This window comes from Acinonyx jubatus, chromosome D4 (genome assembly GCF_027475565.1).
Source record: "Acinonyx jubatus isolate Ajub_Pintada_27869175 chromosome D4, VMU_Ajub_asm_v1.0, whole genome shotgun sequence".
Taxonomy (NCBI): Eukaryota; Metazoa; Chordata; class Mammalia; order Carnivora; family Felidae; genus Acinonyx; species Acinonyx jubatus.
Window position 1 is genome coordinate 1,134,941 of NC_069391.1, and position 11,038 is coordinate 1,145,978.

The window sequence follows — 11,038 nt, forward strand, 5'->3', positions numbered from 1 at the left end:
AAAGCAGACTGGGGGTTCCCAGGGGCTGGAGGGGGCACGAAAGGGGAGTGAGGGCTCTGGGTACACGGTGACCCTTGGGGATCAAGATGTTCTGCAGCAAAATTCTGTGGCGGGGTTCAAAGCGTTGTGAGTGTACCCAGGGCTCAGGAATTGCACAACGTAAAATACATAAAACATTTTATTGAAGATTAATATAGATTATAACTAATGAACAAAGAACATAATACCTAAAAACTAGAAGAGAAAAAGGATAAGGGAGAAGAGGAAGAGACATCTTGGTGGGGGGTCAGGGTCAGGGATTGGAGAATGAATTTGAAATAAAATATAATAAACAAAAAATAAAACAAGATAAAAAAAGCACCCTGTATAGGTCTTCAACCCCTTGATTTTTGGCCGACACCCATGTGGGATCAAGGGCAGTGGCAGGGGCGGGGAGAAGGGCGATGGCAGGAGCAGTGTTGGGAGCGAAAGCGGGAACAGTGGAACCAGCAGGAGCAGGACCCAGCTGACCCTGCTCAGGTGCCCGCGGTCCCCGCACAGGTCCCAGGTCACCTGCTGGCTCCCGGGCCCCTGCAGGAGTCGCTCCGGATACCACGCCTGCCTGCAGGTACGCCGAGGCCCCCGATGCCTTTGGGCCCGGCTCTGGAGCCGACCCGGCTTTTGCTCCTGCACCGGACTCTTGAGAAGAAAACAGAGTGATGGTTGCAGCGGCTCCAAGGCCTCAGGGTGAGAGGAGGGAAGGTCCCCCACCCCACCCAGCGCCGGCCTCTCCAGGGGCCTTTGCAGAGACACAACTCACCCCAGAGCCTCCCCGAGAAGCCGCGGCCAGGAACCCACACCAGGACCTCTGCCCCCCTGCAGTCCGCAGCCCGGGGCTCTCAGTCCGCTCCTGGCCCCACACCAGCCCCCGGGGGCTCCTCCCAGGGTGGCCCAGCACCACCCGGGCCCCGTGCACCCCCATCGCCCACCCCCAGCCTTCTCACCCTCGGACTCTGACTCCGGGGACTCCAAGTACTGGTCCCAGGACCAGTGAACGAAGACCTTACGGCGGGGCCGGGGTGCTGGAGGAGGCTTTCCCAGGACAACTCCAGGCCCTGCTTCCCCAAACCTCAGTGCGGCCACTCTCTCCACGGGTCCAGGGTGGCCCTCCAGGGAGACGGGGCACATGCACAACTCTGTAGGGCGAGTGAATCCAGATTCCGCCAATCGTTTCCCGATTTCATCGGTTGATTTCTGTAAAGACAGTGACCCGCGGATGGCCCGGAGACATCACAGCCCCGCCCGGCCACCTCAGTGTCCTTCCGCCCTCTCCCCCTGCAGCTCTCAGATCGGACACAGACCTGAGTGTGCACAGACCTGCATCCGGAGCACAGTGACATCCACCTACAGGGCTCGGGATGAACGTTGGGGACAAGAGGGCCACCCCAGCACACCCTGTCCCTCCTAGCCAGCCTTGACCTGGGGTGTGAGCATGACCCACCCACCAGGCATCTGACCCCTTCATCAGCTTGCACCTGCTCAGGTGGGCCCTCCACACACGACCCCTCTTACACACACACGCACACACACACACACACACACACACACACACACACACACACACGGAAGGGGACATGGGGCCGCACAGGTCAGATCAGAGTGGTGTCGGGCTGGACTGGAATCTCGGGGTCTCCTGTGTTACCTTTGGGTCCCTGCGAGCTAGAGACCTGAGGCGTCCTGTGGACGACCTGACCCAATGTCTCCAGGGTCGGGAAGCGTCGCGGCCACGGGCTCCCCCGAGCCGGCAGCCGCGGGACACGGGCACACAACAGGAGAACATGTTTGTCAGGCAAAGGTGTCCCAACGAATGAGCCCAGTCGGGCGCTGTCTCCAGAACGTGGGTACCTGGTGACCCGGGTTCCGAGTTCTGTTGGGGTCTGTTACCAGGGAGGTGAGGTCACTTCCTGGGGTCCCCTTACCCGGCTTCCTGCTCCTACAAGAGCCCCTCCCAGGCTGCAAAGGGCTCCCCTCCACCCCATGCCCTGTCCCTTCAGTGACACCAACACAGCCCAGACACGTCCCCGCGAGGCCTGGTGCAGCAGGTGCCGCGTCTTTGGGGCCACAGAGCTGGGTTCAGACCTCGGTTTTCCCCCTGACCAGTGCTGGGACCCTACATTGTGCCTCCCGTGGCCCCCGGTCACCCATCTGCGCAGTGGGGTCCTTCTGGCATCCACTTGTAGGGTTACCATCAGGGAGCCACCTGTAGACACGTCCCGTGCCTGCTATCCCATGAAGCTCGTGGGCACACGTGATCGTGGAAGGACGAGGAAGGGGTGGGCCTGGCACAGAACACACTCACGTGGGCCTGGGTCTGCACCGGGTCCAGGTACAGCCACCCCTCCTGCCTGAGTCCCAGGCCCGGGGGAAGGTGGAGGTGAACTCGTTCAGACCCTGTGCCCTCCGGACATGCACTCCAGGGGCCCCATTGCATTTGGGCTCAGGTCCCAGAGCCTGGTCTGGGCCTACGTGATGGGCGGTCCCCACTGTGGCTCCCCGCCTTCCCAAATCCTGGTCCCACGTGCTTCTGTCAACCCCTCCCCTCCTGGGTGGACGGCCCCGTGTGACCAGGTTCTAAGGGCTAGAATATGATGACCAGGTGTCATTTCTGGGCCGATGCATGGAATTTCTGGTTTCCTCTCTCATGGGTCCATTCTCTGTCTCTGCCTCGGACTCTGTCTCTCTCTTTGTGTCTCATAGACGCAGGTCCTGTGGGCTCCAGGGTCCAGGTGACAACCCTCAGAAGCCTCCCTTGTGGCCCGTGTCGCTCCCTAGGCCCGGTGCTCAGCTCCCTCATGAGGCCTCCTCGGCCCAGCCAGGGCGCTGCCTGGGGAACTAGTTCCTAATGAGGACCCGAGGCTCCATCAAGGAGGGTCTTGACCTCGGTCCCCACACCAGGGTCCGCTGCTCGGCCACGTGCTGCAAGCCCAGGTCCTCGGTCCTCCAGGCGGCCAGGCTGCCCTCCACTCCAAAGGACCTTGAGGGAGTAGGAAGCATTTTCCCAGGAGGGGAGAACAGAGGGCCAGGGATGAAGATCCCAGGACACAGAGTCGTCTATGAGCCTGTGGGACCCTTGGGACACTGTCGACGCAGCCCAGTTTAGGAGGAGGAAGCTGAGTCCTTCTGTGCCGTAGCCCCATCCACACTTCCTAGTTCCATGGGCTCAGCGTGGTGGACACAGGACCCCAGACCCCGTTCTACCTTAGTTCCTGTCAATCCCCCCGGACACTTGTGGACCCCCTGACCCTCAGCCGGCACATATCCCCTCCCTATGTGGTGGGTCCCGAGCTATTGCCAGGAATCCTGATGTCCCTGCCCCATGGCCCCACTGCCTCCAGCCTTTCTCTTCTTTCCCCCGTATTACCCACCCCCTCCCAGTGTGGACTCCCCTCTGATCTCCAGTTGGACGGTCAGAATATGTGTGTGTGTGTGTGTGTGTGTGTGTGTGTGTGCACGTGCCTTTCTGGAGATGCCCAGAGGTCACAGCCTCACACGGATGGGGTGCATAGGGACCCCCGAGCATCTCAGGGGCTCTCATTCCCAGGGAGAACCCCATGGGGGGTAGAGGCTGGCCTAGGATTCGAGACCAGCCCTGCTCCTTGGACCCTGCACACCTCACTTGTCCTAGGCCAGTCCTTGCCTCTCCTGACCTCAGTGTCCCCCCTGTCCCTGAGGGTCAGACGGGAAAGTGCCTCAGCGTGGCCGTGGCCCAGGCTCGCCCCCGGGGTAGGTGGATGGGAGGTGCCCCGGGGACACAGGCCTCCCTCTCCAGGGTCAGCCGGGTCTGTGTCATGGCCAGGTATGCCCAGGGACCGGCACTCAGCACCTGTGGATGATCCAGAGGTGACGCTGACGTGCATGAATCCGATCGCTCCCCACCTGGCTGGTCCCCCATGTTCCCACCTCCGCCAACTACTCTGGAACCCCAACCTTCCTGAGCCCCAGAACCATGCCCTCCCCATCCAGGCAAGCCTCAGGGTGCGAGGCCAGGTGGGTTGGACATCTGGGGACACGACGGCCAGTGACTACACCCATCCCACCCGGCTGGCCTGGACCGCAGACTCCACCCCGGGGTCCAGGTGCTTGACCCTGGGCCATGGCTGGGCCAGGGCTCCTGGAGGCAGCAGTGGAGGCCGACTCAGGGCAGGGCGAAGTCGGTCCGCCCCTTCCCCTTCTCCTTTCCTCCTTCCGCCTTGTCTTCCTGGCAGGACCTTGGACAGAGGTCCAGCCTGTGCCTGGCTGCAGCCCTGGGTGGAGTCAGAGGGTGGCAAGCTGCCCAGGGAGGCCGGGGGCCACCTCCAGGATGACCAAGTGTCGGGGGGCCACTGTAACTGGCCATCCCCCGGGCACTCAGTGATTTCAGCCCTTTGTATACATGAGCCGTGACCCCGGGAGCAGGTCCCGGCCTCTTCCTCACCCCAAGAGGCCCTCATCCTCCCCAGCCAAGGCCCGTGGGTGGCCGGCCCTCCCTCCAGCCCCAAGAGGTCCAGCTGTTCCACAGGCTCTACATCTTTCGCGGCTGGAGCCCGAGCAGCCCTCAGGGGCCTGGATCCGGGCCCTGGAGCCCCTCAGGGAGGACAGGTGAGACCGGACAGGAGCCAGGAGAGGGCCGAGTGGAGGCTCCTTGAGGTCATGGCCTCCTGCTCAGCCCAGACCCAGGTGTGTGCAGACCCCTAGGGCACCTGGACCCCAGCTGCCGGGCAGGCTCGGGGACAGAGACCACAATGTGGCTCCTGGTAGCTCACAGGTGTCCCTGTGTCCTGTAGTTAGACCTGTCCTACCAGCTGGACTCCCTCCTGGTCGGCCAGCAATATCTGTGGCCAAAAGGAACAGGCCACCGTCAAGGTCTGGGAAGAATGAGTGGCCAGGCACAAGGGGAAGGATCACCCTCGACTCGGGGGGGGCCCTGCCCGGGCTGGCGGGGCTCCGGAGGTGGTATTCCAGCTCTCTGCTGACCAGCCCTGTGCCCAAAAACACCTGCCTCCCTTCTCTGGGCCTCACTCTCCTGCTGTGTGAAATGGGTGATGCAGAGCGATCACTCCCATGGCAGGAACAAGGCGGGTACCGGTGATGGATGGAGCACCCGTACAGGGCCCGGATCGCAGACCGCAGTGGGGAAGGGGAGAGGGGACGCCAGTGAGGCCCCGCCCCCAAAGCCATCCAGCCTTTCCATCCAGTCACCAGGGCCTGGCATGGCCCCAGGAGCGGTGGCCGACCAGACTCCTGACACAGGTCACTGTGGCCTCTTTCTCAGCAGTGGGGACCCAGGGGCGGGGACACCCAGGGTGCACGGGTGCTCGGGGCAGCTCCTCCCTTGGAGGGAAAGAGAACAATGGAGGCAGAGAACAATGGAGACGTTCTCTGGGGTCCCCCAGGCCAGGAGAAATGGGAGGAATGCTCCCCCAGCCCAGAGAGCTCTTCCCGGTGACTATTTCCCTGGCGAGGGTAGGGGGTCAGCGGGTTATACTGGCTGTGACTCTGCACTTGAATGTGAGAGCCCCCGAATTCACCATATACACTGAGAGGCGGTTTCGCTGAAAACTTGGCAGGAAGTTGCTTCGGCAGCTTGTGAGTCTCAGTTTGGAGCCCTGTCCTTCCCAGAGACCTCAGGGCCTGGACTGTCCTCCCAGTCCCCCCCCACGCCCCAGAGAACCCAGGGCCCGGGCTGTCCTCCAGGTCCCCCCAGGAGCCCCAGGTCCCAGGATTTCCTCCCAGTCCCTCCCGGAGACTCCAGGGCCTGGGTTGTCCCCCCGGTCCCTCCTGGAGACCCCAATGCCTGGCTGACCTCCCGGTACCCCCAGGGACCCCAGGGACCGGACTGTCTTTCCAGTCCCCCCCAGAGACCCCAGGGCTCAAGCTGTCCTCCTAGTCTCTCCCGGAGACCCCAGGGCCCAGGCTGTCCTCCCGGTCCCTCCCGGAGACCCCAGGGCCCAGGCTGTCCTCCCAGTCCCCCGCAGAGACCCCAGGGCACGGGCTGTCCTCCTGGTCCTTCCCAGAGACCTCGGGTTTCAGCTCAGCCTCAGCCGCCACACGCCCCGGGGCAGCCTTGGGCCCTCACGAGCTCTGTCTCTCAGGGTCCGCAAGCACAGCTCCTCACTGCCCCTGTCCCCCAAGCCGGCAGGCGACACCGCATCACCGGTGCCGGCCTGGAAGTGAGGATCGGCAGCTTGGACGAGAGCATCCGCCGAGCTGGCAGGGGGCACGTCCCTTGGTCCCCTCTCCGAGACCTCTCCGGGTACAGACCTCACTTGAACAACTCCTCTGACAGGAGACCATCTCTGGACCTGCCGGGGAATCCAGCCCCGGGAGGAAGCGACGACCTGCTCTGCTCTACAGAGGAGACTGAGGCGACATCATCCTCCCAGGCCGGTGCCTGGGAATCCATGCTTGCCTGGGGGCAAATACCAAGCCCTCGAGCTCCCTCCACATCTAGGGTGCCGTGGCTCTGACGACACTGCCTGGTCACGTCCCCTGCGCCTGGCAAGCTGCGGTTACCCCCGTTCCTTACCTGACGTCCGAGCCCAGAGTGAACTGGGCCAGATGCCCTCCCCAGGGTGTTCCCCTCCCCCCTCCCTAGTGTTTTCCTCCCCCAGGGAGCCCACCATCCCTGCCCCTTGAGCCCCCTGCTACCACCGCCCCGCTCCATGGCTCCCATCCAGAACACCCTCATCTCTAAGGCTGGCTTCAGAGGTCACCTCCTCGGGGTCCTGAGAAACCCAGGCTTCGGGTCAGAGTGACCCGGGTTCACACCCACAGCGGGGCCACGTCAGAGTCCTGTGACACGCAAGCTCTATGCCAGCTTCTGGGACCTCGGTGCTCTTTTTGAAGATGGGGTCGGTGGCTCCGACCTCTGATGGGTGTGTGGGAGATGAAAGCAGGGAGGCGAAGGTGTCCGAAGTGGGGGAGCTTGTGGGGGGAGGGGGCTCTAGGGAAGGCAGGGGGAGGGGATGGGGAGGAAGGAAAGGCGGCCTGACCTCTCCCTGCCCAGACTGGTGTCCACCTCCCCCTCCCCCTGCTCAGCCAGGCGCCCGGATGAACAGTGGAGTGGAGTGTGGGGGCCAGGTCAGGAGGGTGGGGGCCTGTCTCGTTTCCCTCTTGCCCCCGTGTCTCCCTACCCGCTGTGTCCAGCCGCCCTGCCTGGGTGGAGTGGCCGTGGCCCCAGGCCTAAGAGGATATGAGGGTCACTGAGCAGGCGGTGGAGATCGGATACGTGCGACCCCAGGTGTCGTGGGCTCCTGCCGCGAGGTGGTCCCGTGCACGCAGTCCCATGGTCCTGGTGCACCTGCGCGGGCTCCACCTGCCTCGACCTTTGGTGGGAGCACCTCCCCGCCCCCAAGGCTCCCGCGCCACATCCTGCCCAAAGGTGGGAGCCAGGGGCCACTCTAGCCGGACTGGTGCAGCTCCTCCTCCAAGCGCTCATGGAACAGTCGGGAAACTGAGGCCAGGAGAGGCAGGGACTGGCCAGGGACCCACCAGGTGAGCAGAGCCTAGAGGGGCTGGGGGAGGTTTCGGGCTCCTAGGCCAGGGCTTCACTTTCCCATGCGGTTTTCGAGGGAATGAGAGCCTCTAAGATCCTGGAGGACCACTGAACCCATCCCATGTGGGGTCCTTTCCTCTGGGCATCCCCGAGTGGGCACAGGTCCACGCAATTGCATGGAAACACAGTCCCCCGCCCCCCAGTAACTAATCACCCGCGTGGGGGTCAAAGGATGAGTGGATCCTGGAGGTGACAGGCGGTGGGGGAGGAAAGTGGTGTGGGGCGGGGACATTGTCTCCAGGGAACATGCCCATGAGGGGAGCCACGCCAGGCCGATGGCCAGGGGATCCCCAAGATGCCCCCGTGTGTATCACAGGCACCCTCATTCTAGAGAAGCACCCCACTCAGCTCCCGTGGTTGGAGACCTTCGAATGCGCAACGTGTTCTCATGCTGTGTCCTGATATCTCGAGGCTGTGGTCTCAGGAAAGCCCACAGGGAGAGCCTTTTCCCACTTGCAGTCGGTGGGTCCGGGCTCACCCCCGAAGCCTCTGGTCACGTGCCCGGAGGGACGCAAAGGTGACACCGGGAGGCCCAGGACTGGCCGGTCTAGCCTGACACGGCCCTGATCCGACTGGTGAGTCGCACGAGCTTCCCTGTGTCTGTGAGTGTGTGTGAGGCTGTGTGTGCTTGTAAGGATGGGACGTGGGGGGGAAGCCACCCAGAGCAGGAGCAGGCTGATGGGAGGGTCATGTCCGCACCCCAGGTCAAGGGTGACTGGGAGGGACAGGGTGAGTTGTGTAGAGCTACAGGACACAGGGACACATTCTGGTGACCGTCCCCGAGCCCTGCCGGCAGCTGGGGTCCAGGTGCCCTAGTGGTCAGCACACACCAGGGTCTGGGCTGAGCAGAAGGCCATGACCTCAAGGAGACTCCACTCTGCCCTCTCCTGTGTTCCGTGCCAGGCGCACCCCTTCCTCATCCTCCACGGCCACATGTGCCCACGAGCCTCATGGGATAGCAGGCACAGGACGTGTCTACAGGTGGCTCCCTGATGGCGCCCCTACAAGTAGATGCCACAAGGACCCCACTGTGCAGATGGGGAGACGGGGGGGCCCCAGGAGGCACGGGGTCTGTGCAGGGTCCCAGCACTGGTCAGGAGGAAAGCCCAGGTCTGAACCCAGCTCTGTGGCCCCAAAGCCGTGGCACCGGCTGCCCCAGGCCTCGCGGGGACGTGCCTGGGCTGTGTTGGTGTCACTGTAGGGACAGGGCATGGGGTGGAGGGGAGCCCTTTGCAGCCTGGGAGGGGCTCTTGTAGGAGCAGGAAGCCGGGTAAGGGGACCCCAGGAAGTGACCTCACCTCCCTGGTCACAGAGCCCAATTGAACTCAGAACCCGGGTCACCAGGCACCCACGTTCTGGAGACAGCGCCCGACTGGGCTCATTCGTTGGGACACCTTCACCTGACGAACATGTTCTCCTGTTGTGTGCCCGTGTTTCGCGGCTGCCGGCTCAGGGGAGCCAGTGGCAGCGACGCTTCCCGACGCTGGAGACAGTGGGTCAGGTCGTGCACAGGACGCCTCAGGTCTCTAGCTCGCAGGGACCCAAAGGTAACACAGGGAGACCCAGAGACAGCCAGTCCAGCCCGACACCGCTCTGATCTGACCTGTGCGGCCCCATGTCCCCCCGTGTGTGTGTGTGTGTGTGTGTGTGTGTGTGTGTGTCTGTGTGTCTGTGTGGATGGAGGGGTCGTGTGTGGAGGGTCCACCCGAGCAGGTGCAGGCTGATGAAGGGGTCAGATGCCTGGGGGGGCGGGTCAGGCTCACACTCGGTCAAGGCTGGTTGGGAGGGACAGGGTGTGCTGGGGTGGCCCTCTTGTCCCCGATGTTCATCCCGAGCCCTGTAGGTGGATGTGACTGTGTCCCAGGCACAGGTCTATGCACACTCAGGTCTGTGTCCAATCTGGGAGCCACAGTGGAGAGGGTGGAAGGACACTGAGGATGGCCGGGCACGGCTGTGATGTCTCCGGGATGGCCGCGGGTCACTGTCTTTACAGAAATCGACCGATGAAATCGGGAAACGTCTGGCCGAATCCCGATACACCTGCCCTACAGAGTTGAGCGTGTGCCCCGTCTCCCAGGAGGGCCACCCTGGACCCAGGGAGAGAGTGGCCGCACGGAGGTCTTGGGAAGCAGAGCCTGGAGGTGGCCTGGGAAGGCCTCCTTCACCGCCCCGGCCCGCCCACAGGGTCCTGGTTCACGGGTCGTGGGATCAGGACCCAGAGCCTCCGGAGCCAGAGCCCGAGGGTGAGAAGGCTGGGGTGGGAGATGTGTGTTCATGGGACCAGGGCGGTGCTGGGCCACGCAGGGAGGAGCCCCCGGGGGCTGGTGTGGGGCCAGGAGCAGACTGAGAGCCCGGGTTGCGGACTGCAGGGGGCAGAGGTCCTGGTGTGGGTCCCTGGCCGCGGCTTCTCGGGGAGGCTCTGGGGTGAGTTGTGTGTCTGCAAAGGCCCCTGGAGAGGCCGTCGCTGGGTGGGGGGTGGAGGGGAGCCTTCCCTCCTCTCACCCTGAGGCCTTGGAGCCGCTGCAACCACCACTATGTTTCCTTCTCAAGAGTCCGGGGCAGGAGCAGAAGCCGGTGCGACCCCAGAGCCTGACCCAAGGGCATCCGGGTCCTCGGCGTCTCTGCGGGCAGGGGTGGAGTCTGGAGCGACCCCTGCAGGGGCCGGAGAGCCAGCAGGTGACCTGGGACCTGTGCTGGGACAGCGGGCCCCTGAACAGAGTCAGCTGGTTCCTGCTTCTGCTCCCGACACCGTTCCGGCCACCGTCCTTGTTCCCCTATGGATTCCGGCCACAAATCAAGGGCTCAAAGGCCTTCGAGGGGTGTTTATTGTATTTCTAATTGTTGCTCCAGACCCAGTCCCCGACCCCTCCACCAGAATGACTCTTCCTCTTCTCCCTTATCCTTTCTCTCCTCTACTTTTCAGGTGGTACATTATTTGTTCATGGTATGTTTAAAATCCACATTAATCTGCAATAAAAATTTATTTACTTTACGTTGTGCAATTCCTGAGCACGGGGTACGCTCACGATGCTCTGAACCACGCCACAGAATTTTGCTGCAGAATATCTCGATCCCCAAGGGTCACCGTGTACCCGGAGCCCTCACTCCCCATTCGTGCCCCCTCCAGCCCCTGGGAACCCCCAGTCTGTTTTCTCTCCGTGTTCCGTTACCTACTCTGGAGGTTTCCTTCAAGTGGAATCTTGTAAGAGATACCTTTGGGTCTGCACCGACTTTTCAGACGGGACAGATTCATTTTTGTACTTTGTGGCCGTTTGAAATAGACTTTTTCTCGTTTGATATTGAAATCACAATGGATTAAGGATTAGGTGGGATATGGAGGCCCCTTCGGTGACAATGGGCACGGTCTCGGGGTGGAGACCCCTGTGCATGCTGTGACACCACAGCCTGAAGCCAGACAGGACACGGCTGGTCCTCCCGTGGCCCCAACAGAAACCAGGAGATGCA

General features: G+C 62.8%; 1 protein-coding gene across 2 annotated transcripts; it reads left to right on the forward strand.

The window, feature by feature from the left end:
- The first annotated feature begins 1,634 nt into the window (after positions 1–1,634).
- LOC128312038 (uncharacterized) lies at positions 1,635–10,565 on the forward strand. 2 transcript variants are annotated; one of them, XR_008290808.1, is made up of 5 exons: positions 1,642–1,876; positions 4,245–4,617; positions 6,151–8,148; positions 9,567–9,816; positions 10,124–10,565. XR_008290808.1 is itself a non-coding variant. In XM_053204346.1 (4 exons), the coding sequence occupies exons 2-4, from the start codon at positions 4,412–4,414 to the stop codon at positions 6,483–6,485; spliced, it is 723 nt and encodes a 240-aa protein (XP_053060321.1). In that variant the 5' UTR covers positions 1,635–1,876; positions 4,245–4,411; the 3' UTR covers positions 6,486–9,523. The 2 variants fall into 2 exon arrangements, 1 of the variants encoding a protein (XP_053060321.1); XM_053204346.1 differs by lacking the exons at positions 9,567–9,816; positions 10,124–10,565 and adding an exon at positions 5,087–5,268 and having other exon boundaries at positions 1,635–1,876; positions 6,151–9,523.
- The last annotated feature ends 473 nt before the right edge of the window (positions 10,566–11,038 follow it).

What these genes read in the sequence shown, in the direction of transcription:
- LOC128312038 (XM_053204346.1), top strand. Translation starts at nt 4,412, where the DNA reads ATGAGCCGTGACCCCGGGAGCAGGTCCCGGCCTCTTCCTCACCCCAAG. An exon ending in GAGCCCCTCAGGGAGGACAG is followed by an intron (nt 4,618 to 5,086) that starts GTGAGACCGGAC and finishes CTCCCATGGCAG; the next exon opens with GAACAAGGCGGGTACCGGTG. An exon ending in CGACCAGACTCCTGACACAG is followed by an intron (nt 5,269 to 6,150) that starts GTCACTGTGGCC and finishes CTGTCCCCCAAG; the next exon opens with CCGGCAGGCGACACCGCATC.